General features: G+C 38.9%; 3 protein-coding genes across 3 annotated transcripts in view; 2 read left to right on the top strand and 1 right to left on the bottom strand.

Moving 5' to 3' along the window:
- dus4l (dihydrouridine synthase 4-like (S. cerevisiae)) lies at positions 1-2,901 on the top strand. The gene is made up of 6 exons (XM_085371149.1): positions 1-269; positions 388-509; positions 693-810; positions 1,022-1,144; positions 2,268-2,494; positions 2,592-2,901. The coding sequence occupies exons 1-6, from the start codon at positions 178-180 to the stop codon at positions 2,855-2,857; spliced, it is 948 nt and encodes a 315-aa protein (XP_085227275.1). The 5' UTR covers positions 1-177; the 3' UTR covers positions 2,858-2,901.
- A 560-nt stretch (positions 2,902-3,461) lies between these two features.
- Positions 3,462-7,670, top strand: bcap29 (B cell receptor associated protein 29). Its single transcript, XM_085370662.1, has 8 exons — positions 3,462-3,524; positions 4,039-4,176; positions 4,889-4,989; positions 5,072-5,219; positions 5,292-5,427; positions 5,834-5,936; positions 6,075-6,175; positions 6,541-7,670. Exons 2-8 carry the CDS (start codon positions 4,085-4,087, stop codon positions 6,574-6,576), a joined length of 717 nt encoding a protein of 238 aa, XP_085226788.1. The 5' UTR covers positions 3,462-3,524; positions 4,039-4,084; the 3' UTR covers positions 6,577-7,670.
- Positions 7,671-12,135: 4,465 nt separating this feature from the next.
- The window catches only part of LOC146618786 (solute carrier organic anion transporter family member 1C1-like), a 34,273-nt gene continuing 19,147 nt past the window's right edge, over positions 12,136-27,261 (bottom strand). Inside the window, exons 6-14 of the mRNA XM_085371721.1 lie at positions 26,830-26,928; positions 24,470-24,718; positions 22,302-22,466; positions 21,258-21,453; positions 19,969-20,134; positions 17,451-17,623; positions 13,119-13,183; positions 12,805-12,922; positions 12,136-12,373 (exon numbers count right to left, since the gene is read on the bottom strand). Of these exons, the coding sequence (XP_085227847.1) occupies positions 12,136-12,373; positions 12,805-12,922; positions 13,119-13,183; positions 17,451-17,623; positions 19,969-20,134; positions 21,258-21,453; positions 22,302-22,466; positions 24,470-24,718; positions 26,830-26,928 (1,469 nt within the window). The remainder of the gene's footprint in view (positions 12,374-12,804; positions 12,923-13,118; positions 13,184-17,450; positions 17,624-19,968; positions 20,135-21,257; positions 21,454-22,301; positions 22,467-24,469; positions 24,719-26,829; positions 26,929-27,261) is intronic.

A 27,261-nucleotide genomic window follows, 5' to 3' on the forward strand; every position in this document is an offset into this window, starting at 1 on the left:
TACCTGCGTATCTCTGTTTAGCAGAATGGCGTTTTACACTGTGAGGTGGGGTCTTCTTTTAGCCTTGAAGTAATACGTCGGACAATAGTACATTTAAACCGCGAAAGGCTTCACGTGCATATTGAGATAGTTAGCTTGTTACGCTACGTGGCTAACGTTTGGCCGCTTATGTGAAGAATGAAGACCGCTAACGGCAACACGAGTGTCATGGACATGTTTGAAAAGGGACAAGTACTGAAAATTTGTGCCCCAATGGTTCGATACTCAAAGTAAGTGAAAGCTGTCATTTCTTTAACTAATTTACAAATTTCTTTGCTTATGGATGAATTTTGGTGAAACACGTGTACAGTTAATGATGCTCACTGTGCTAATATTTATTTCCTTCAGGCTTGCTTTCAGGTCCTTGGTTAGGAAGTACAACTGCGATATCTGCTTCACTCCAATGATCGTTGCAGCCGACTTCTTGCGCTCAATCAAAGCCAGAGACAGTGAATTCACTACTAATGAACGTGAGTAACATTGTAATATGAGCTGGAATGAGCTACTAGGTTGATTTCTTGCACTTCATACCTAGTTTCTTCAAACAGAGAGATTTTCCCTGCGACATAATGTAAAATTTACTAATGCCAGTATTGTCTGTATTGCTATTGCTGATATGATGATAGTTTACAGCTCTTTGTTTATCTGCTCAGGTGACCGACCACTGATAGTGCAGTTTGCTGCCCATGATGCTCAGAGTCTGGCTGATGCAGCCTGTGCAGTGGCACCTTTCTCAGATGGAGTTGACCTCAACTGCGGCTGCCCCCAGAGGTGCAGCTACTGATAGTTTAAACTAATGCTGTCACTTTTCATTATTTAAACAATGTGATTGTACAGAGTAGCTTTTTCTTTGTTGATTCTTAATATTTACATTTTATTCCAGAAAGTAACTAAGAGTTACTGGGACCAGTAGTTAGGTACAAATCTAGTAAACTCAGTGTACTCAGAACGCTTCAGTATCTTTTTTGTGTGTTGTTTTCAGGTGGGCTATGTCAGCTGGGTATGGTGCATGCCTCATTAACAAGCCAGAACTTGTTAAAGACATGGTGAGACACGTCAGAAATCAAGTGGACAATCCAAACTACACAGCATCAATTAAAATAAGGTAAAAAAAAAAAAAAAGCCACACATACTAAACTTTGTTTCTTTTTGAAGAATTATGACCCCTTTATAATATATAACTTTATAACTGTACCTGTCAGTGATGTTTGTGAACGACACTGTTTAGGTACAGTATGGAGTAAATGGAAGAGCGGCTGGAGAGGTGGAGGTATGCACTGGACAGAAGAGGAATTAAAGTGAATAAAAGTGAGGCAGAATAGATGTTTGTGAATGAGAAGGAGACAGGTGGAATGGTGAACATTCAAGATGTAGAGGGTGTGAAGGTAGATGAATTTAAATACCTGGGGTCAATCATCTAGAGCAATGGACAGTGCATTTTTATCTTATTGTATATTTATTTTATTTTATTTTATTCTACTGTATATAGTATTTTATTTTATTCTATTCTGTACAGTTGTGTACTGTATTTATTCTTATTGTATTCTAATTTTTGCCTCATAACTCTTGCACTGTCCACTTCCTGCTGTGACAAAACAAATTTCCCACGTGTGGGACTAATAAAGGTTATCTTATCTTATCTTATCTTATAAGAGAGGTGAAGAAAAGAGTGCAGGCAGGGTGGAGACGAGTGTCAGGGGGTGATTTGTGGAAGGATAGCAGCAAGAGGGAAAGGGAAGATTTGCAAGATGGTAGTGAGACCTGCTATGGTTTGGAGAGTGTGGCACTAACAAAAAGGCAGTAACCGGAGCTGAAGTTGGTTGAGCTAAAGATGTTCAGATTTTCATTGGGAGTGACCAGGGTGGACAGGAATAAAAACAAGTACCTCAGAGGGCCAGCTCTGATTGAGCAGTTTGGAGGAAAAGTTAGAGGGGCAAAGTTGAGATGGTTTGGACATGAGCAGAGAAGGGCTGGTGGAAGGATGTTGAATATGAAGCTGCCAGTTAGGGGGAAAAGAGGAAGAGCACCATGAATGTGGTGAAGGAGGATATGCAGAGGGTTGGTGTGACAGAAGCGGATGCTAGAAACTGAGTGAGATGGAGAAAGATGGTCTGCCCTGGTAACCCTAAAGGGAGCAACCGAAGGAAGATTATTTAAAACAATACTAGTTATGATTATGATCCTACTTATTATTGGTATATTAATACCGTTACTGTTATCTTTCACAGAATTCACAAGGACCTAAGGCAGACAGTGGATCTATGTCAAAAGGCTGAATCAGCCGGTGTGTCCTGGATAACAGTCCATGGTCGTACAACAGAAGAACGCCACCAACCAGTCCATTACGATGCTATAAAGACAATTAAAGACAGTGTTTCTGTCCCTGTCATTGCCAACGGCGATATAAAGTATCTCCGGGATGTGGAGTCAATCCACGAGCTCACAGGTGTTGATGGTATGTTCGTTTTCAGCAACATTGTAACAAATATACTTCTAACTCTGGCAGTTTTCTTTCTATTTGGCTCATGGTTTTTTCTTATCTTTTTTATTAGGTGTCATGGCTGCGCGTGGGTTACTTGCTAACCCTGCTATGTTTGCTGGCTATGAGGACACTCCTTTGCAGTGTATATGGGACTGGGTGGACATATCTGTTGAACAGGGCACTCCATTCACATGCTTCCACCATCATCTTATCTACATGCTGGAGAGGGTTAGCTCGCAGCCGGAGAGAAAAGTGTTCAATTCTCTGTCCAGTACTTCAGCTGTAATAGATTACCTCCAGAATACATATGGATCAGTACATGATCTCAAGACATGACCACATTGAAAATTAACGGCGTGACTTTAGTTTTTATTGTTACTGTTTTTATGCTCAATAAATTTTTTTAATCTATAGCTGTGCAATTTCTGTCTCTATTGCTTTCCTTTTTCCGCAAGTGTGCGATAGTAGGTTATTAAACAGAATATAGAATAATCGTGGGAAGAGTGCATCTCTGTACATGCGTAGTTTGTTTTTGTTTGTCATGTTTATGTAAAGCATTACTGAGATGCAATATTTCTATTGGCTTCAGGGGTTTAAAAGAAAAAGATATTTCAGTGTTCTGAGAGTGGATAATCAATATGAAGTGTAAGAAATTTATTTCGTTATTTCCTTGTCATGAAGGAAAAAACGGCTTCAAGTAATTAATTATTTGCCTTCAACGTAAATGTCACAATCTTCCCTATAACGAAAATCTTCAATATCATGAAATGAAAGGGGTGTTCAAACAGCACTACAGTTTAAAAATGAATAGCAATAACTGTGGAAAATAATTGTACATAGGACGGACCGCATTTATATTGTTAGATTAAAAATTGTAATAGCGCCGCGGCTTTTATTTTGAAAAACTGCAACGGAAGCTATTCTTTCGGAAGAGGCGGTAGGAGGACTCGCTGGTGCAGGAAGACAAACGTACTTTGCCCTGTTTGATTTCAGAAGCTAACTAGTAAGTATCTCAGTTGCTGCTTTTACGGTATTTTGGAAGTTTCATATATGTCTACTTGGAATCTAGCATAACGTGTTATAGCAGGCCTTATAATAGTCTTAAATAGTTAAAAAAAATGTATGTTTCTATATCACCTGCGTTAGTTGCATGTTAGCGTTAGCTCATGTGTTAATGCAAGCTTGATACTGAACGCTGGCTAAAGATGGAAGAGTGAAATCGTTGAAAGTAGCTAGCCGTTAAACATATAAACGAGCACTCTATTTGCACGTATTTGTTGCGGTGATGCTGTGAAACCAGGTTATAGTAACAGCGGTTTGACAGTTCACTCCAAGCCTCTGCGAGCTTCCGTTAAGGTAAATAGACTGGGTTCGAGATTATTGCAGTCTTTTTCAACGGAAGTGTTATTACTGAGAAATGGCCACGTACGATAGGTAGCTTACCTTCTCTGTACCTGATAGTTTGTTGAGGGAGGCTGGTGAGACCAATTCCTTTCCCTTTTCTTGCTTTCTGTTAGGTTTCCGGTCTTTTGGTTGGTTTATCTTCAGAAGCCATCAGCAAAGATGACGTTGCAGTGGACAGCTGTCGCTCTCTTTCTCTATGTGGAAATTGGCGTCATTGTCATCCTCTGTTTACCCTTTATCTCTGCCAGGAGGTAAGTATAACTGTCACTCTGTTCTCAAGTTGAATATGGTTTTGCACTCAGGTCTCTGTTGACAAAGGAGATCCTTTCTTCTTCTTTTGGTAGCTCAGTTTCGGGGTACCCACAGTGGATCCATATCATTCTATCTCTTCTGTCAAACCAACCCTCTGCATGTCCTCCTTCACTACATTCACGGATCTCTTCTGTGGTCTTCCTCTTTTCCTTCTCCTGTTGAGTAGCTCAACATCTTTTGTCCAGTATATCCACTATCCCTGTGCACATGCCCAAACCATCTCAACCTAAGATGTCCCCCTGATCTATGCATTTCTAAGCTTGTCTGTTCTGATAACTCTCAAATTAAAATCTGCCAACATCTTGAACTCACACATCATAGCAGGTCTCTCTGAACATTTCCTTACACTTTTGCTGCCATCCTTCTGTTACAAATTACCCCAGAAACTCATTTACACCCACTCCACCCTGCCTGAACTCATTTCTTCATCTGTATTGTGCACTTTGTGGTACTTTGGATTGCTGAAAAAGGTACTAACTAAACACTAAAGAATGAATAATGACGACATTGTGCATATGTGTCAGGTTTGTCTCACCACTGGCAGCAAAGTGTGGTGTTTGATTCTGCGTCAAATATACTGTCAGCTGTAGTAATCCTGTAAGAAATGTTATGTTGTGCACCATAGTGATGTGACTTCAAATGTTTGTGCAGATGGCAGAGCATTTTCCATCTGAGGATCTGGAGTTGGATGTCAAGATTCTGGAATAAAGTGTTTCTCACCATGATCATAATACTCATTGTTCTCTTCCTCGGTAAGCAAACAATCATCCCTGTCTGTATTTTTAAGGCTACTTTTGGACTTATGGGGGATTTCTTTTTCTTTGGTTTTTAAAGATGCTGTCCGTGAAGTGAGAAAGTATTCATCTAAAGAGCACGGCGCCGATGCCAAGCTGCAACCAAATATGTTCGACCACTTGCACATGAAGCTTTTTAGAGCCCAGAGGAATCTGTACATCTCTGGTTTTGCCGTCTTCCTGTGGCTGTGAGTCTGTGCTCTAATACAACACCTGGACTTTGAACCTGGCTTTCCTCTAACCTTTGTGTGTTTTTGCAGCGTTATGAAGCGGCTGATCACTCTGATTAATCAGCTGGCGTCAGCGTCTGGGACTATGGCTGCTCTTCAAGCACAGGCTGAAAATGCTAACCAGACTGCTGAGAAATACATGAAGGACAATGAACTGTTGAAACAGGTAATTGCACAAAGATCTGTTATTTGTAATCAATAACCCACTTTGAACTGCATGTGGGGAAACTCATATAGGTCAGGGAATAAGTTACACAGTTATTGAATGATAAAACAGAATTTCAAAGTCCAGATTTTAATAGCACATATTAGCTTGTTGCTTACATAATCTAAAGCTATATTAACAGAGTACCCAGTTGATTGTAATCATATAAAGATGAATTGAAATGGAAGCTACCCAACTCAGCTTTAACCTTTAATCCACATCCAGAGCATATTTAATGTTTATAGGCTGCTCAATGGTTTGACTGTTCAGTTTGTATGCCTGGAATATGCTTTGTGTTTTCGACTGGAGGTACTGGGATAACTATATTTGACTGAAGATTTGAATATATGTATTTTTATGTTATCAGACTCTGATGGAAGGGCGGGGTGATAGGGCTACTGCTGAGGGCATGGACCTGCTAAGGAAGGAAGTGGAGAAACTGAAAGAAGAACTGAAGACTTCTGGAGATGGTTAATATCTGTGTATATTTCAGTCCTCTACACCTTCCCTGGAAACAAATGTAGCTTTTATAACTTGTCAGTTTCTGTAAACAAAGACATGGGGGGTGGGGATTCCTTGTTCTCACGTGTCATTGTTTTCCTCTCCAGGTCTGAAGAAGTCCCAGTCAGAGGCAGATGTAATGAAGAAACAGATGGAGGGCCTCGCCAGGGAGTATGACAGGCTGTTGAAAGAACACCAGGAGCTCCAGGTAATGCTGAGCTCTGAACACAGCAGGGTGATGATTTGCTGGGTCGTTCACTAGCTAGATGTAACAATTCAAAGTGACATTCAAGACAATTAACATCAGGCAGGCAGCCTCAGATCAGCAGTGTGGTTCCTCCATATTTCGTGATCAAAGAAGCCATCAATTTATCGTTTAAGCTTAGGCCTCGAGTATGTTTTGTTGAAACATTTAAAGCACAAATCACTAGTGAAAGACTGCAAATTCTGTTCACTTTCAGGTTTTCATCCATTTCTTTAACAACTAACAGACACTTTGAACCTTTATGGAGTGTGGAATTGTATAATACAGTATAATATTTTAACTGATATTTTCATTTTCTCTCCTTTCAGAATCTGCGAGACAGTGGAAATAAAAAGGAAGATTAGATGAAAAGTTAAAGGTTAAAGTGTTTACTTAGCTCAGTCACAGACAATTGCACCACATGCTTGACCATCTGTAACACCGTGTGTCATACTATTTAATTACAAATTAAAGACTGGCTCATCTGAGGAACATGCTTTCGGCTGGTAGCAGCAATGGTTTCAAAAGTCTTAAACCTTTATTAGAGCACGAGACTGGCTTAAATGGAATGAGTAATATCTGTTTCTGCCTGGTGCAGCCTGACTAAGAGGATTTTCTTTTTCAAGGGTGCGCTATCGGGCAGATTAATTGTGCAAAGCAATTGGAGTTCAGTTAGTAAGTGACTCAGGACTGATCACAGAGCACCTAATATATCAAATATCAAACAAAATGAGTGTTTTCTGTCTCATTTGTTTTTGCCACTTTGCACAAGATATGGGAAAAGTTGAGTCGATCTATAAATGTGGTAAATGGTTACAAAAGTATTTTTATGCTAAAGGTTTTCTCTTGTTTTTGTGCAGCCACTTGCAGCTTAACTTTAGTATGCAAATACAGACTGCATGTACAGTTGCACTGAGATAAATGAGCTTCACTTTTGTTTTGCGGTGTTTCAGCCGATGTGCCAGATGTTTTTACCTGTACAGCTGTAATGGATAACAGTAGGTAGAGGTTTTAGCCAGTATCTGTTTGTTTTTTGTTTTTGTGTCTGTGTTTAGTTTTTTATTTCCTTTTATTTGAAGTTGTAAAAAGATCTGGCACATAAAGTAAAACTTTTTTTTTTTTTTAAGTCCTAGTTAGGTTTTTGCCTGGATGTTCTTCACATGCTCAGTTTTGTGTTAAGGTGCACAGTTTGCTGGGATTCATATTTTATGTCACAAAAAAAGATTGTCTTTGTTTTGTTATATATATTTTTTTGTGTATCTTTTAATTATCCAAACAAAACAAATCCATGTCACTGTGAAACAGGACCTGCGATTGTCATCACCACATATTTAAATGTTTGCTTTTTATTAGTGATTTACCATTGTTCATTTTCCCGGTAATATAAATACATGTTCATGTTGCGCTCTGCTGTTTGGACGTAAAAATCAGATTTAAGTGCCTTTCCAGTGGATGTAGAAAGCAGAATTTTCTTTAATAAAGGTTATTTTTTCCTGCGCTTTGTTTTGACTTCTTAACACAAACTCTGTTAATCATTTATCTGAATTTCAGGAGCAGGACCACACTTCCCTTCTGGTCCGTGTGCCTCCTGCACTACAACCATTTTTTTTTTTTTTCATTTTCCCAGCTAATGAAACAAATCACAAAAAACCCATAATGTGATTGGGTATTAAAATTCTTTATTTTAATATTTCATTTAAGATATTCCTTGAAATTTTACAAAAATAATCCAAGAAAATTATTTACATTCTGATTTCTTTAATGCAAGCAAAGACCTTACATTATTGAGATAATGACTTTCTTTCTCTACACCGTTCTGAGTTTGTCAGCCTGAAACTGAACCTGAAGATGACACAGTCACCTCATGCTGCAACTTACCCAAATAGTACGTGTGTTGTGGGTCCACGGCTCCTTTGAAAAACGTGAATTCATGACCTTGAAATAAAACTGGTGACTGCAAAATTATATTGAATGCCTTTTTTGAGTCACACTGAACATTCTGTTACTGGAACAATATCACTTCACCCTGATATCTAAAAATAAAAAAATGGGACTGACTAAATCTGATTTGGCACTTGAGTGGAAAGTTGCAGGAAACTTCAGAATATTCCTAACAGCAGTGCAATGCAAGAAATCCTCCTTCAATCCACACGCTGTTTTTAAAGGACGCAGTTTAACATGTTTTTAAAACCCAATTTTGCCTAATTTCATCCATCCACAAATCAAGCAAATACTTTCAGTTAAGGTCCCCTAAGCTACCAAACCAGAAGCCATATTTAGATTACAGGTTCTCATCAGCGATGAGATGCTGATAGCCCACAGCAGAACAGCAATACAAAAGCTACACGGTAAATAGTGTTCATTTTCAATAGAGTTTATGCTACTATAAATATTATCTATAAATATTATAAACTATGAAACCAGCATATTACTTAAAACACACAGCTCCCGTTGAAAGTGACAAATACCACAACATGTGATGTTGAGGCAAGTTTTTGTCACTTGTAATAACAGGTCAGATGATGCTTTTTGTCATGAAAATATACAATCATGTAGGGACATATGTGTATAAATATATATTTGTATTTATGTATTTTATTTGTGTGTGTGTGTTGGGGGGCAGGGGGAGGGGTTTGCATTATCAATACTTCTGAATACACTTTAGTGTCAGTGGTAGGATGCACCCTAAGCTTTATCATTTGCTGAAAGTAGAGAACTACAGACTCGAAAATAATCTCACATCAAACAGTCTCTATGGGCTTGAACTGAAACTGTCTGATCCACTTACTGCTGTTGCAACTGTCCGAAGAAAATAACACTCCGGGAAAGTGTGTCTGTATTAAAAAGTCTGTCAAATCCTTTACCACGTTTTGAATTTTAAACTGGGCTAATTTAGTCTTTCTGCTGATGTACATATTAAGGGCGTCTGGTATTACACAAATGGGTGGTCGAAGGAAACTGTTTTCTGAATCATAGAGATTGGCAGCAGTGTACACTCGTACACTGCTGCACTAAAGAAAAGTGTTGCGATGAGTCTCAATAATCGGTACTCGACTTTCAACCATATCAATACTTTGGGCATGAATTTGAATGCATTCCAGAGATCACGACTTCATCAGTCATTGCAAAACATCACATCAGAGCAGCTAGTGTACCCTCAGATAATTTCATCAGATCCCTGAACAGAGCTCTAGTTTAAGCAGTCAGATATCTGATCATTTGCTCTCAATGAAAGAAAATGCTAAAAAAAAAAAAAAATGTCCAGGATTTCAGTGACAGACTGGGATAAAAAGAGTTCTTTAAAAAAAAAGTTGTATAAAATTTAAAAAATGCTACATACTCGATTCATACAACTGAGAAATCACTGTCAGATTTTACAAAAATGGGGTTAATGTTTAAGAGAAGAAAGGGGAGATAAAATTGTGACATTGGCATAAAGACACACATAAAGAATACAAAGGTAGAAACACCAACCAGTGAAACGCATGACGATGGAAACAGAACTTTTACATATCAGCAACAACAATCACACACAGTGTTTTCTTCTTCTTCTCCTTTTTTTTTTACAGTAAGTACTTTATCAGTGTTGCAACAATACAATCTCTGCCTTATCCAAGGCATGACAACGGTTATTTACAGTTTTTTCTGAATGCTTAAACCCTAACTGTGATTCCTGTAGCACAATCTCTAAAACTATTCAGACTTATAGCAAAACCACTCACTGAGTTTGCAAAACTAAAAGCACAAAAACTGCTTTGCACTCAGTTTGCAATTTTGTAACACACACTTTGCAAAACTGCAGGCACAATTCACTGCACAACACTCAATTACCAAATTTCCAACACACTCCTAGCAAAAGTATACACATGTATGGCTATCATTAACACTAATTTGCCAACTGTCTGGCACACTTTCACATGTGAAAACTTTTTTAGATAATTAGTTCACTTTGCAATCAGCCTAAGCACTATAATCCAGGTAAGCTGTGTGTGCGGAGTACAATGGAGGGAGCAGAAAGAGTGAGAAGTAGAGGAGGCCGAGGAAGAGGACGTGGAGGTGAAGAAGTAGGATGAAGAGGACGACAAGGACAAGGAGGAGCAAGAGGAAGACGAGGAGGGGGGAGAGGAAGATGAGGAGGGGGGAGAGGAAGGGTAGGAAGAGTAAGAAATAGAATTGCTGATGACATCAGAGCTACAATAGTGGACCATGTCATCAACCGTGGAATGACCCTGAGGGTAGCTGGCCAACGGGTCCAGCCTAACTCGAGCCGCTACACTGTAGCAAGTACCATAAGGACATCTTGAAATGAGAATCGGTTAGCACAGTCACTTCGCACAAAGATTTGTAGCACTGCCATATGCCAATGAGAAACACACCAATACCATTGATGTGAAAATACTGAAATTGTTACTTTACAGAATTGCTAGATGACCAGATGCTGGGGGCAGAGGAAGCATGTTCACTGCAGACCAAGTAACCCATATAGTCATTATGGCGATTGCAAATAATCCTATACTTGGAAATAAACACTTGTGTTTGTTTTGATGTGTTTGAATAAACACCAGTACTTGAAGTTTGGATCCCTCTATGCTTATGGATCTATGACAGAAGTATGAGCTCAAACTGACATAGCCTACCTTGTGCACAGAGAAAGCAAAAGCCAGATGTGTTTTGTATTCATACCATCAGTGTGCAGTTGGCGCATTGTGTGCTTAGTAGATGATGGCTTGTGTGTACTGTTTGATACGGAAACACCATTTTTACGAAGGTGTGAAGAGTTAATCTAGCTGTGTTTGCTTTTGCAAGAGAACTACAATGTTTTGATTATTGGGTGACAGGTTTTCTTATTTGTGTGTAGAGTTTTGCAAAATTAGCCAATAGTTACAAAAAATGTGCTTAAGCAATCAGAAAAAACTGTAATACCAGAGCCTGGGGAGCCCAACTGAGAAGTGTAAGATGCAAATTTGATCTGATACCAGCTATTAACAGCTTTAGTCAGTTGTGTGTGTGAAACTAAAACATTTGCACCACTCAGAGGTAAGTGTCATGGCTCTAGAATTTGACAAAAGCAGAGCTGTTTGCTGAAGCAGATTTCACTAAAATACAATTCCCATTTCTAGTGATTATGAATATCAACGGACCCAAAGTTCATATCCAGAAAGCACAAAAACAACAAACTGCTATACACTCACAACTTTGGGCTTTTAAGTAAAAAGCAAAAATCAATTGTTTTTTCCTAAACGAGTAAAGAGCCGATGATCTGAAATTTAAAAGTAAAATGAAATTGTTTTTTAAAGATCTCTGAAACACACATTAAGAGGTAACAGTTGAGTGAATGAGGCACATACCGAAACATCATATCAATATCCTCCAAGTGTTACTGAAACGAGCAATTCTACAACTCACTTAAAGGAGAAAAAATATCTCAGGTCTCTAAAGGCCAGATTTTTCTTTTTAGGACATATCAGTTTGCTGTTGTGCCTCTGGTTTATAAGGCCACTTTACCTCTTCAGTTCTGTAACACTACTGTCAGCTGGAATAACTTTGAAAGAAAGATCTTAAAGAGGCAGCTTTTGAAATGCTGGTGTTTAAAATAGTACTGTTTTGCAGTAGTCTGTACAAGTCACATTTCCTAACTGATATTTTCTTCAACTCAAAAATATCGTGTTTGTATTTTTTTTTTCTTAAAAGGAAAAACAGCATGTACATTCAAGAAATATTTCAGTCATATCAAATTTCTGTCAGATTTACAAAGCCTTTACACATCCAGCAGTACAAATATAGAATTTCTGTTTTACATGAGATGACTGGACAACAAGTGATTCCCTGCAAATCTTGTTTTCATGTGAGCGAGCGTGCATGTGTGCAGCGGCGCTCTGGACATACTGTGGGTATATATGCGGCCGTCAGCTCTGCTGGCTCTGTCAAAGTCGTGTCTGCCTATCTGTGCTGTTCTCTGATGGGTGGTGTGGCTGGTCAGAATTAGAAATAACCAACTCTTCCTTCCTGAGCACCTCCAGTTCGGTTCCACCGTTCCTCAGAGCTCCGTGGATGGCGCTTCGTTCCTCCTCCTTCAGCTGTCGACTGAGCAGGATGAAGCCCGGGATGCAAATAATAAAGGAGATAGTCCGTAGGCTCAGAGTCAGGCCCAGGTATGCTATTCTGAGAGGCACGAAAAAGATTGATTTGATGAAAATTAGCAAAATTTGGCAAGACATCAGACAAGAGTTGGTTATTAATGCTGCAATAGATTCCCTATGTTGAGTTGTACCAGAAAATTGAGCTAGGGTAATGGGATAATATTTATTAATTTTAATAATCATAATTTGGAAGCTATAAACAGGAATTATAATGTCTCACGTAGAGCTTCCAGGGGTTACAGAAAAACTAGAAAAAAAGAAGTAGGGTAGGCAAGAGGTTACTGCTAATTCAGTTCAAACTCAATGAAAGTATTTCCAGTAAAGCATCAGCAAATAAATGAGATTAAGTCTGGTCTACAGAAGGTCACACTTAAGGCTGCATTATGTTGAATGTTTGGACTAATTAAAAAAAGGGATTCACAAACGACTGAATAGTACATGTGTAAGTACAACCTGTAGGCGGTGGTGTTGTAGATTCGACAGGCTCCTATGCCCCCACACCTTTTCTGACCCCATTTTAGACATGTGGTGTCAATGATGGCTCCAAAGTAAATGGGTGCTGGGATCCCTGCTGTAAGACAAAGGAAACAAAGTCTTTTCACAGTCACGTCTCCTAAAAATGAAACAACAGGTAACAGCGAACACTATTTTGAAAAATCTGAACAAACATTTTATGACTAAACTTGGACAAACAAAGCAAAGGTTTTCAGGAAGAGTTAAACCAAGATCAAATCCCAGAACATTCCCGACTACCGAACAGGTCTTACCAAGGGTCCGTGTTGCCAGTGCGTGGAAACCCAGGGCCAAAGATTTCAGCTGTGGCTTGATGCACCTGCATAAATAAAATAAAATAAATAAATAGAACATGGTTACTATCATTTAAATCAGTTTCTATTGTTACTGGACAAAAAAAAAAAAGCCTATTAGGTAACACCAGAAGTAATGCCACTGTTACTCAAGCGAGTGTAAATGTAAATACAAAATGTAAACCATAGCTGTTCCACTTAAACAACAAAATATATGACATTTGATAAACCTGTTAAGAAGAACTTTTACCATTCCTATGGAAACTAAACCGTCTTTCTGATCTCTGAAAATGAACAGAGGAATAATAAGATGACTATTCATGCACAGCGCAAAGTCACTACATTCCTGCCAGGCCACTGGAATCCAACAGGATCAGTTGACATGGCTTTAAGAGGTCCTACGTTTGTGTGTTAAGTGTGTGCTTATGTGCTCGCATATAGGAGGGTGTAATTCCCTTAGCATAAATCTCTTTACTTGAAAAACACACCCGAGTTGGATTTATAGGGAGAACAAAGCAGAAAATAAATGATTAGCACATGCATGTGTCACAGCATGTCACTGTAAAGTCCACAGTTAACCACCAGAGGCCGCTGTGTGGCAGAAAATTTGAAGCCTGGTTGATGACACATGATTTTGGGTTTGTATACCACCTTTACCTCTGGTAAAATCCTGAAGATGTGCGAGATGTTTCTGTACAACATTGATGCTGTTTTTGTGTACACAAATAAGACTGGTTGTGTGTCAGTGTATTGGATCCAGGAGTGGAAATGCTTCTATGATAAGACTTAGAAGATTACTTGTATCATCAAGCGGGCTCTCCGAGTGAACGGCCCTACAGCTATCCCACAGGCATGTGAACAACTTTCAGGAAAGACTGAACACAGAACAGCCTAAAATGCATTTTTGGCTTCAGATGGCAGGATTAACTATATAACAGGTACAAGGGAGCTGCTATAAAGCGTAGTCTTGGATTATTACATTTATTTTACTGTTACATGTCTACTTGACACTCAAGAGTTATTGTCATAAATCAAATAAATCAGTTTATTATCAGCAGGTCAAAATGTTCACCTGTCACTTTCTAAGTAATGTGATTGTGGAAACTGATGTCTACTGACACTGGTAATTACCAGTGTGCTAAGGAGCATATCATAGTTTTCAATGATACGTGTGCTTCCACACATTGAGATCAGACATGTCAACAAGGTAACAGTATCTGTTTTAGACTTTCCAGTGTCACTGAAATCATTTGTGACTAGCAGAGCAAAGATTTGCCCTCACCGTCATTCTCAACTAACCACTAGAACAAATGTTGGGTTTTTTTAAAATATTAATTTGACAAAGTCCCTTTTTTATAAGTTTGGCAGACAAACAAATCCACAAACAAGTATGCAGCCACTGCTAATAACAGGAAGTTTATACAAGGCTTTATGAAAACAAGCTCCAAAGTTTGCAGTAGTGAAACAAGCAGGTATAAAATTGTGTAAGAGTCAATGGTAACTACAACAAATGACATTAAGCATTTAGGACTGACTCAACTACTACAGGAGTAGTAGTACAGTACAGGGCTTGTTCTAAAGAGTCCAAATTATATGATATGCCCTTCATATGCAAAACATGCACATGCAACAGGTACAGCATTAGGTCTTTTCAGATGGACTGTGTGGGCATCTCTGTGTAGCTTATTGTATCAAGCCTCATCTATAGTCTAACTCAGGGATGTCAAACATAAGGCGGCCTGGCAAAGACTCGAATCCAGTCCATCGGATAGATTTGGAAAATGTGCATGATGACATAGATTTTGGACTTTTTCTATCAGTCCAAACACTCCCACATGGATGTTCACAATATAAAGTAATTCAATACTAGCTTTCTGTAATTTAGGCTTTGTTTTTGCAGAAGCGTGTCATTGTCACTATGTGATTTGCTCACGAATGTGCTTTGTCAACATATTCTTTTTATTATCTCATATCTCATATGAGAAAACAAAAACTGTAATAATGACCTATATTAATTATTAGAGATCACCAAAATCTACAGATTTTTCTTTATCAATTAGAAAACAGATTTTTTAAATATTGATTTATATATTTATTAGGGGTGCAACGATACACAAAATTCACGGTTCGGTTCGGTTCGATACTTTGGTGTCACGGTTCGATATTTTTTCGATACAAAAAATGTTCATGCATTTTTAATTTGTCATTTATTAAAATTATAAATATATATTTTAACTCAAAAGTACAGTTTTTGAATTTAACCCTAACCCTTGTGCGTGTTTTTTATTTTGACAGCGAATGCACACCTGCGGACCACTTATGTGCAGCCCTGGTTATTTAGCTCATCATATTGCAGCCACAGAAATTCTTTTGTCCATGAAACCATAAAGCTGCACTTTCTTTTTGCCTTATAGTCTCATTTGTCATAACTTCTCCGTTTTGTGGTAAGCTTTTCTTTGGCTGTCACTTCTTCACCCTGACCTGTCTTATTTGGCTCAGCAGAACTGAAATGCTTTTACACACTCACTCACATAAGCTCAGCGATTCTCTGCGCGATCAACCTCTCACATGTTTAAGCTTGCTGCGGGAGATTTCACTTGTCATGTTTGCATAGTAAGCTAACGATTAATAAGACGATGTCAGAGGAATTGGTGCGCAAATTATCATCACTCACAGATCAGTGCTGTCGCTCTCTATACACAGTTCGCACGATTGCAAAGTGAAAGCAAAAAAACAAGCGCAAATTCAAACGCGATTTCAATATGTCACATATTGACAGTGGCTCACCGATGCCAATGACATAATTACCCAGCTACATTTCCGAAAGAATGCAGAAGCATTGACATATATTTTTCCTACAATAGCCCGATGGGCAGGGAAGAGATAGATTTTGGTAGCCCCACTGAAAAAATCGCTAGCTCCGGGACGTCGGGCTAGCGATATTGCGAGCCCTGTATCTGATTGAGGAATCACTCATCTTTGGAAAAGAGAGTTTATTACAGAGAAATGTCTCTTTCCAAAATAAAAGCTATACTATCCGCTTCTTCTGGGCTATATTCTCAGCAGCATAAGGAGAATCATGTGCTAACAGCTGTCTAAATGACTCGGCTAAAGTTAGTAGCATGCTTGTTGTTTTTGTCTTTGCACTAGGATGATGTCGGCGTAAATGTGCAGTCATATTCGTTGTGTTCCCGCTAGTGCTTTCAGGTTAATCTCGTTGAAATGACCTTAACGCCACAACACGGCAAATCTCCGTTAACGAGCTACCGCCGATCACTCCGTGCATGGGGCTAGACGGCCAACACGTTAACGAGCTAACTGCGCTAACACACTAGTTCACACCAATGTAATTGAGCATTGCATGGCACATTCAACATACTGTTTTACTTTAGTCCATGACTCGCTTACCTTCAGGGTCATACGTCACATGAAAACCAAAATAATTCCAAACGCCAGATCTGAATGACGTTCAATTTGCCTGTTGCAAGGAGAGCTTAACTTCTGTCTCGCTAGCTTGCCCTGCGCTCTTCCTTCTGACTATGCTGTCTGTGTTGAGCTCTCAGTGGATCTGCGCTCGACAGTGCAGCCTAGGCGGAGTAGTCGAACACAGATTCACTGAGCGCTCAACACAGACAGCATCGTCAGAAGGAAAATTGATAAAATAAATTACAAATGTTGTATTGTTCGATACATATGCGTACCGAACCGAAAGCACTGTATCGAACGGTTCAATATCGATACGAATATCGTTGCACCCCTAATATTTATTTATATTGGCTACAGACTCATGCTGCAGAGATGGCTGCAGGAAGTCTGTGCTCAAAGTCACAAGGCACAACTCCGTGTACATGCTGATTAATTAGTATAACAACATTTTATTAAATCTGAATTGGTTCAAGATGTTAGTATTTCCGTGTTTCTGTGTGCGGCAATGGAAAAATGTTCATCATGACCAAAGTTTTTTTGTCTTTGCTGTTTCGACCGCTGTTTGTCTGCATGCCAGGCGGGGCACAGCCTCAACAAGCCACACTTTCGAGCAAAATACTGGCAAGGAAATGTTGGCTGTCCTTTGAGTGAACCTCCCAATTGTCCACTGTTATCCCAAACCCAGGTGTGTGGGGATTTCAAGGTAAGGAAAATACTAAACAGTACAAGAAATGCTTCTTGTACCACCTTAAATAGACAGTTCTAAAAGTTTGAAATTGCGGCTTGATATAAATGCTAATACGAATACAGGGATAATGTAGTTATTTCAAGATCCTTTCTCATTATATGCCTTAAATTTAATCTGACCTGATAAGAACCATGTATCCTGGTGTCCCCCCAAGAGAGATGATAAAGGAAGTGATGACAGAGAGAGCCAGGAAGTACGGGAACATCCTGTCACAGTCGTCCTTTTGAGGGCAGTGACCTGTACTGGCCGTATAGTTACCAGCCACACCGACACAGGAACAGTTAGAGAAGACCTGGAGAGACACGCATATTCCACACATATGACCATATAGCTAGACACAGACAACTACAGACAAATTAATGGAAAAACCAGTGTGCGTGTGTGTGTCAAAGCATTGTTGCCCAACACCTTACTGAGATAGAGGGAGTTCAGAGAGGGTTTTCCTTTATTTTGTCACTAGCCTGTATGCATAGAATTGCAAACTACATTTATATACAAATCAAAAGATGATAGTAGTCTTTCATGTCTTTTTTATAGGAAAAGTGCAGAAAGATTTTGCAAAACACGAGGTGCAAAAACAATGTCGCTGTATAAAAATACAATAAATAGTGAGAATTACCATTCAGACATACTGGCACAGGTCATGTTTAATGGAAAAAGTGATACACGGCATGTTATTTCTCAAATACAACCCCTGGGACAATAACAGTGCTATGTGCATAAAAGTGGACACTGTTCAAGTCAATATTCAGTTATTGATTTGGGATGCTGCACAACTCTGTCCATGTTTTTTAGATGCTGACTTTTGGCTTCCTTATGCTGACTTCCAGTAGAACAGATTTTAACATTTTATTACTTGTTTTTAAGTCACTAAATGGACTTTAGCATCCTCTTACCTTTCTGGACTTTGAACTATTCCTATTTTAACTATTCCTAATAGATCTTTAAACACAGAGCAGGCCAGGCCTTTGCTGTAGTCAAACCTAAACTTTGCAACAGTTAGCCTCTTCAAATTAGCACCTCTGCAACCCTTGAGATGTTTAAAACTCACTTAAAGACACGCCTTTACTCACTAGTGTTTAATTTTGACTGAGTTTTGACACGTTTCTTTTCTTTTTGGTTCTTGCTTTTCTTGTTATTTCTCTATTTCCCTGCTGTTTTATTCTATTTAGCTGTAAAGCACTTTGGCCAACCTGTGTTGTTTTAAAATGTGCTAATAAATAAATTAACTTGACTTAACTAACTTGTCGCAACATTTTTACACCATAAGACAGTTTTAAGCAGTTTAGTAAATCTAGCATTAAACTCCCTCATTTTGAATTTAGCTGGTTTAAATAAAACTCCCTTACTGATTAACAGAAAACTTCAAACCAGTACAAAAAAGCACAAGCCTTTAGTCAATCAAACTTTCTTTAAATAAAGACAATCATATACAGGCAAATAATACCCAGGAAGTAAGCAACCAAATTAATGTAAAAGATTGTGTACAGCGATTTAGAGAGGCTGCCTCCACTGTGTAAGGAACTCTCTGACCTAAACTAAGTGGACTATTTCCTGCTGTGTGCTACATGTTAGAAAAAGGAACAGTGGAAAATATCCAAATCTAATTCTCATGAAACTCTCCAAGGTTCATGTGTGAAAACAGCTTGAAAGCACTGGCTGTGTGGGCTTCCCTTAAAGGCCCTCAGTCACATGCTTGCTCCCTAAAACAGCACTTAGTCATCAAAACTGTGAATACCCTTTCTTGATATCTGCACTAATCAATAAATAACAATTAAAGTAGACTTATCATAATTAATATAGTTTCACAAGGGCGGAGGATCATTTAAACACTGCCAAAGGTCTGCGCATGTGCAAGTCATCACCAAAAGCCGAAAGCATGACGTCAAAGAGAGGGGATTTCCTTAATATGGTCAGAGTGGCCTTAAGGGGAGAGGAGCTAAAATTGCCTATTTCAGACAGAAACATCCATGAATGTGAATCATGTAAAGTTAATTTAATAAAGTGCAAGAATTAGCATAAAAAGTCCCCTTTTAAAAACCAGCCATGAGCCGTAAAGACCGACATAGCCTGGTTCCAGATCACTGATCTGCTGCCCACGTTTGAGATTTTACCAGCAATTCAATTTGATGCAATGAAATTAGTGTCTTATTCTTATTTTTTATCTTATATTGGTTAAGTATACAGGAATAGAAGATTGTACAACTCATTTTGTTATTTTCTCATATTAAAGCATGTATCTTTCTCTTTAAACCAGCTGTGGGCAAGTTTTACGATGTTTTCTCATGAAAACTGTATTCATTCTCACAATGGAGAATAAATGAATGCACAGTCATGAATGAGTGACAGAAGATCTCTTCTCAGTAACATTTAGTTTAAAAAAAAGAGAGAGAATTATGCCTTGAAGTTCACGCCAAATGACTTTTATGGCAAAACAGTGTGTAATCCAAATGAAACGTAGAAACCCACTTACGAGAAAAATGCATGTTTTTCTGAGCCAGCCAAGGTTACGCAGTTGGGATATAAGACTACTCCAAGTTTTAAAACAGACGAGACACTAACAAAGTTTTTTGCCTCATAATTTCCAACCGATTCTGGTTGTACAGTATTTACTTTCTGAGCCGCTTGTAAACTTACTGTGTTTTTTCCTGAGCCAGCAGAGGTGGTGCAGCCAGCCAGACACGGAGAAACATATGTGATGCCGTTCTCACCGCAGACTGGGTCCCAGTCGCTCGATGAACAAACGCACTTTGAGTTGCAGTCTGTGAAGAGCGGGTGCTTATCATACGATATCTTTTCGATGCTGGAAGATAGATGATAAGAAAGAAGTACAACTCAGAAACAAATACACTTATTTACAATTTTGTATATATTTGATATGGATTTTGAGTTTCTAGGGATACATTAGACATACGTTATCAAGGTGATATGGCAAATTTGTTAGCAAAGTGCAGCATATTCAGTCACTCTTCCTGGCCTACAGACAAATGTAGGTCAGTTTTTTTGGTGGATTTTTTGGTCCATCATCTCCTGAGAGGAATATCCTGCTGTTTATTTCCTAAATCGTCACCACCTAGTTTACACAGTAAGATTCAGACTATATCTTGAGCTCAGACTGTTAAGTAAGCTGCAGATTTAATTCCCACAGTTCTCTCTAGATTCATCACTACAAGCAACCCCCTTTTTATACGGTGACAATGTAATCTGTAATAAGATGAAATATTACTGCTTCAAATAAACACAGTCAAACGTGCATATTTCCAATCATCAGTGTCTTCAAAAATGACTGGCGCCAGAGCAATCCTCATTCATTTATGAAACTAAATAAGCAAGTTGCTGAGCATTAGGAAATTCCATATTTTATTTACCGCATGCAGTGTTTGGTTTTTAAATTGGTTTTCGAGCTTCGGCACATTCGCTGCATGGACTAATTAGCACGCTGCACCCCTCTGGCTACTTTTAACTTTTCATCTCAGCAGTGTCACTTCAGCTGTGTCTGAATACTGACATGCATTATTAGGCAAACCCAGAGGATGATTTTGTGTTGGTTTCAGCTTGTAATCACCTACTGGTTCCCAAATATGCTTAACAAAAGGGTACCTCGTGCTCCTTTATATGCAGCTCCATGGAAATGTTGCCAGTTCTGCTTAAATATGAGTCGACATCCTCATGATTAAATGGACTTTTATCATACATTTTCTTTTTTGAGAAATCCTCTTTTTTGAGAAATGCCAAAAAACATAGCAATCAACTCTGATGCATGATATGAAACATTTAAATAATGTGTTGCTTTCAGCCACCATAGTGAGGAATCATTCAAATATTAGATGGCTAACTCTGCTGCGTTTAATAGTTTGGAGGAAAAATAAATTTTCCAAACAAGTAGCCATTAACCTCGACACATCATATAATCGCCTCTGACTCACTTGTCATATGAAAGTGTCACCCCGGCCACCTTGGCATTCTCACAACTCATTGCGAAGAAGAACAGTGACAGGATGTAACCTATAAGGGATGTGCCAAAGGCGAACTTGGCTGCTCCCATGATGTTCAGCTTCAGCCTCTTCATCAGCAGACCTCCAGAAAACATCCCCAGTGCCACAGCTGGGATATTTATCACACCTGAGATTAAAGGAAACAGCAAAGCACATGATTAATTAGATGCTGTTTAAAAGGCTAGATGAGGATTCGAACAATGAATGACGGTAACATTTTAAATTTTTCATCAAAGCTTCACTATTGTTTTTCAGACACCTGCTTATCCTACCTTGCAAGTGAGGCAGCTCCGGAGGTAAAATAACCCTACACTAGTTCCAAGTTACCATGATCAAAAAAGAACCCTGCTTTTTATCTTTTTATAGCTTTATTTAACATCAATGTGGAGACATGGTCTTTTATCTATATCCATGTCATTAGCTCTGGTCACTAATATTACATTCTCTTTCATATGCAGCCAGTCTGGTCAGCACAGGCATCTCCCTTGATGAGACCACATGAACCTAGATATTTTCATTTTACGCTATGAACTTCATTAGATATTTTATTTCATGTGCAAAGTAGTTCTCATATTCACAAAGCTCCAGTCTCTGCAGCTGTGGCTGTTAGTGGATTGAATTAGAATATAGCTAACCCAGCTCTCCTTTCTCTAACAAGATCCACTCCCTGAAGTTCTATTTCTGCTTCATCCAACAAATGTAAAAGCGAAGAAGGAGGAGGGTAACGCTGAATGGACAGAAAGCCCATAAATCTGTAATAATTACCATGTTAAACACATGATTCCTGCATTATAACGCCGTTTCCATACTTGACGCTAGAATTCATTTGATCAAACAAGGGACGTCCGAGTCCTTTTTCTCCCATACAATATGAAACAAGCTGGAAAGCTTTCCCTAGTCGTCTGTGATCATTTTCAAGTGTAACACACTAATAATTTATATAACGGCACAATGTTCATGAAACATGTACCATACCCATCAGAAAGTTGGCATTTGAAGCTGATTGTCTGAAGTGCTGCTCAATGTATTTGGGCTTGTAAGTGACCATGCCGATGAGAGAGTTCAGCTGAATGATTGTCACGCACAGGTAGACCAGATAGACTGGGTGTGCCAGCAGCGTTCGCAGGGTTGGAATGAAGTCTGTGGAGTCAAAAATACAGATGAGTTAAAATTCATTTTAATTCAATTTTATTTATATAACACCAAATCACAACAATAGCCACCTCAAGGTGCTTTATTGTAAGGCAGGCACCCTTCAATAATACAGAGAAACCCTCAGCAATCACATGACCCCCTATGAGCAAGCAGTTGGTGACAGCAGGAAGGAAAAACTCCCTTTAAGCAGGAAGAAAGATCCTGCAGAACCAGGTTTAGGGAGGGGGGCAGTCATCTGCTGCGACTGTTTGGAGGTGAAGGTAGGAAGACAAAAATATGCAATACATACAGTATATGGCTAAAAGTATTTGGGTCGCACCTCTTTGAATTCAGGTGTTTTCTGTCCCATTACCACAGGTGTTTAAAATCAAATTCCTAGCTGAGCGGGATGTATTTAGAGCCTTTTTTGAAAGAACCAGTCTTTTTAAAGAGCTCGCTGGATTCAAACGTGGTACTGTTAACATCTCCAAACCTTCTCTGCCATTAACATCAGCACAAAATAAGCAATAACTCTCTAAGTCGTGACATAAAGCTGATTCAGTGTCTTGATGACGTAGTGGTGAGCTGCACTGTATAAATTCATTTAGTTTTCAAAGGGATAATAAAGCTGTGCAAGTGAAGTTTTGATAAGAGCCTCCACTTTTTTTATATTGTACAGAGTGTACATTGTCGGCATATTGATGTAATATGCCAAAAAACATAGCAATATGCAAAGGCAGTGATGCATCAGGCACACTATATCGCCTCAACTATTTTCTCATCTACCTTCATACACATATGAACTTAAGTGATTATTGTGTTTTGTGTGTGTGTGTGTGTGTGTGTGTTTCTGTGTGTGTGTGTGTTATGCTATGTGGTTATTATGATACTGGCCCACCCTTTGCAGTTATAACAGCTTCAACTCTTCTGGGAAGGCTGTCCACAAGGTAAGGTAGTGTTTATGGGAACTTTTGACCAATTTTCGCTGATATTGGACGAGAAGGCTTGGCTCGCAGTCTCTGCTCTAATTCATCCCAATGGCGTTCTGTCAAGTTGAGGTCAGGACTCTGTGCAGGCATATCTTTATGCACATGTGGAAGGGGCGATCCCCATACTGTGTCCACAAAGTTGGGAGCATGAAACTGTCCAAAATGTCTTGGTATTCTGAAGCATTAAGAGCTCCTTTCACTGGAACTAAAGGGGTAAGCCAAACTCCTGAAAAACACCATAATCCTCCTCCAACAAACTTTACACTTGCCACAATGCAGCCGGACAAATACTGTTCTCCTGGCAACCACCAAACCCAGACTTGTCCATTGTAAGGTGGAGAAGCATGATTTGTGCTTCCAGAGAACGTGTCTCCACTGCTCTACAGTCCAGTGGCAGCAAGCTCTAGACCACTGAATCCAACAACTTGCATTGCGCTTAGTTATGTAACCATGGCCATGCAAACCGATTACATGAAGCTCTCTATGCACTGTTCTTGATCTAAGCTGAAGGCCACATGAAGTTTGGAGGTCTGTAAAGATTCACTCTGACCTGAAATTCGGTGACCTCTGCGCAGTACATGCATCAGCATCCACTGACCCTATTCTGTGATTTTATATGGCGTGCCACTAAGTGGCTGAGTTGCTGTCATTCCCTGGTGGCATCTTATCACGGCAGCACACTGGAATTCACTGAGCTCCTGAGAGCGACCCATGCTTTCACAAATACTTGTAGAAGCTGTTTGCATGTCAAGGTTGGTTTTATACACTTGTGGCCATGGAAATAACTGGAACACCTGAATTCAGTGATTTGGACAGGTGAGTGAATACTTTTGGCAATATGATGTATAAGCAATTCTTCATCTAAAATGCGGCTTGTACTCACTTTAACACAAAGAAAATGTGTTATTACTGCAAGTTTGTGAAGTGTTAATCCCAAATACAATGTGCTCTGAGAAACATTGTTTTCCACATATGACATATATAAAAACATCACACCCAATAACCTATAGACTTCCTTACCTTTGGCCATCTCTATAAAGCTAGTGTGTTCATCTGCTGAGTACTTGTGCTTCAGAAGGGGAGAGCCTTTGATGAAACTCGTCTGCTCTGGTGTGCACTTCTCTGGGACCTCTGGCCTGGACACGGGTAGTGAGCGGGGCAGAAACCAGAATGGGATAGCAGAAAGAAGGGTGATAACCCCAGCTATGAGGTAACCCAGCCACCAGGCCCCCACCCAGCGGGAATCTGATGGGGTAATGGTGATGGTCTCTATGTTTTGGAAGAAGATGAAAGTTAAGTAATGCTTTCTGAAAACAAGGTACATGTATTATTCATTCTACTAGTTTTCTGATTTTCATCTATTCTAAGCACTCAGATTGTGTGTCCAGTCTGAAAATGACGTACTTTATGGTACTGATTGATATTTTTACTCAAGCTATTTTTTGTTGGGGTTTTTTTTGTTACTTTGTTATGAACATGTATTATGCAGCATAGGAAAACTATAGAAACTAATGTTATTTTTTTAGATTAAGAATAATAATAACACAATCCAGTGCCGACGAACACGTGTTTACTCCTTTGTGTGTTTTTAATTGATCTGAAACTCTATATTTTTCTTCTCCTTTTTTTGTTAAAGGCTACTTTCCTTTTAGCTTTTTCCTGCTGTCCCCTTTTCTTTGTTCTGTTCTGTTCTGTCTCTTTCTCTCAGTCTTTCTTGCCGACCAGAGGGCTTTGTCCCTCTTCTTCCTCAGCTGGCCTCATTACCTAAGTGATGCTAATCCTGTACACCTGCTCTGTTTAGAATTGTGCACGCAACGAATGTGAGCCATTTTTTCCCGATAACATCAGGCCTCAGTTTTATGAATGAAAAACTCTATATATTTGAGATATTTGAGCTCCAAAGGAAGTCAGGCAACAGGTGTTACAAATAACATTAACAATGGCCCTGTTGTATTTAAGTCTCAGTCTCTGTGCACAGTATCAGAGTTTAAGCGTATAAACAATGCATGTGCACAAAAAAGTGGTAATGCAATTTTAGACACTGCTGCTTTAGACATTGCTGCTTTTTCGAAAAATGGTACAGTAACAATGTGGATACTTTAGATCAGGTAAAAATAGAGTTTTATAGAGTGAGCTGCATGCAGGTGAAATGTAAAAAAAAGATTCAGTATAAACCAAGAAATGTAATCCCATGGCTTTTTTAAATTGGCAACTTTTCAGCAATCAGACTTCATTTATAATGCTAATGAGTAATGAGCTTTATAATTATTTAAATTAAGATTTCAGCACAAAATTCAAATTTAACCTTAGCTTTTTTTCCCCCACAGTCCTAAAATTAGCCTAATGTTTCTTTCAGTCTTGCAATTTGAGACCGATTATCTTTTTGACATTTAAAATCGAGCAATAATGCTGATTAGCCATCAGTCTCACAATGTAAGAAACCAACCAAGAGTCTGCTGACTCAGCCTCTGGGGGTGACTGGCAATATTTCTAGGGCCAGAAACTATCAAAAGATTTGCTGACATTTGCTGCTCGTTGTTTACAAACCCTTTTTTATCACTTGTTTGTTTTGAGGTATTAACATGTTAAATTACCTATTTTACACAGTGGGCTTTTTATTTGCATTGTTTGCCTGGATACAACCAAAGCAGCCAAAGTTTGCTCAAACATGTATTGGTCCATAGAACTGAAAGCTTCCAGTGCAGGAAATGTCATCCCTCTGCTACAGATTCTGCTCACTCATATGTAGATATATGTGTAGAAATAGTATCACGTTCATCATTTAAAAATAAACATTATAAATCAGTAAAATAAATAGCCACAACCCCAATTGTCTGCAAAGCCAACTGTTCTGCAGTTGCACAAGTCAGTTTCAGTTGCAAATGGTTATCTGGGGGCATTTGTATATTCATTTAACTGTGGAAAAGCATATCAGGCTATGTATGATTACAATTTATTAAAACAGAAAACATTCTGTCTTTTTGTGTACACACAACCATGTCAGCATAGTTTTGTGGATCTGGCCTTAGGACCCTAAACCACAGTCAAATATGATTTATTTTAATGGGTACAAAACATTTTATCCACCTCTAGCTTTTTCCTAACGGTGATGGTGCTTATTATTATGATTTTATTTTAACATCTGACTGTTAGCTGGGGCTCACCCTTTAATGTTTATCAACTCTTATCAGCTATTGTGGAACCGTTGTTCTTTTTATGATATCAGCAACAATAATTAAACCAAAAGATGAATCGAGGGACTTTTAATATTCCACAGTCACTCAGATAATAATCAGAGTCATGGTGTTAATGGCAGCGATTTGTGTAGACAGTCTAGCCTCATAATAACAATTTAAAAAATGTGTTAGTATTAAACTCACCCATTTTTACAAATCCAATGTCCACATAGATTTTGGCACAAAGGGAGCCCAATAGGTAACCAAACACAGGGCCAACCACTGAAATGGTCTGCACACAACCTAGGATGTGACAGTCATGCCAAAAGAGACACATGACATATAAAACAGTCAAATATCAGTAGATGAGTACATTGTGGTCATAAAAGGATAGACATAGTGTGCCAAGAAAATATCCCCCTCATCATTACACCACCACCCTGCTTTCATGTTGTTTACACCACATTCTGACTCTAACCTCTGCATGTTGCACTGGAAATCGAGACTCATTAGACCAGGCAGCTTTTTTCCAATCTTTTGTTGTCCAATTTTGGTAAGCCTGGGCAAACTGTAGCCTCAGTTTCCTGTTCTCAGCAAACAGAAGTGATAACCAGTGTGGTCCATCTCATTCAAGGT

Source organism: Diplotaxodon limnothrissa, linkage group LG14 (assembly GCF_057381915.1).
Source record: "Diplotaxodon limnothrissa isolate DT_005_m linkage group LG14, D_limnothrissa_male_GT1.1, whole genome shotgun sequence".
NCBI classification, from domain to species: Eukaryota; Metazoa; Chordata; class Actinopteri; order Cichliformes; family Cichlidae; genus Diplotaxodon; species Diplotaxodon limnothrissa.

Excerpts from the sequence above, each read along its gene's own strand:
- dus4l (XM_085371149.1), top strand. The coding sequence starts at position 178 with ATGAAGACCGCTAACGGCAACACGAGTGTCATGGACATGTTTGAAAAG. Across the intron at positions 270-387 it reads CCAATGGTTCGATACTCAAA|GCTTGCTTTCAGGTCCTTGG; the intron begins GTAAGTGAAAGC and ends TATTTCCTTCAG. Across the intron at positions 510-692 it reads TGAATTCACTACTAATGAAC|GTGACCGACCACTGATAGTG; the intron begins GTGAGTAACATT and ends TTATCTGCTCAG.
- bcap29 (XM_085370662.1), top strand. The coding sequence starts at position 4,085 with ATGACGTTGCAGTGGACAGCTGTCGCTCTCTTTCTCTATGTGGAAATT. Across the intron at positions 5,220-5,291 it reads TTTGCCGTCTTCCTGTGGCT|CGTTATGAAGCGGCTGATCA; the intron begins GTGAGTCTGTGC and ends GTGTTTTTGCAG. Across the intron at positions 5,937-6,074 it reads ACTGAAGACTTCTGGAGATG|GTCTGAAGAAGTCCCAGTCA; the intron begins GTTAATATCTGT and ends TTTCCTCTCCAG.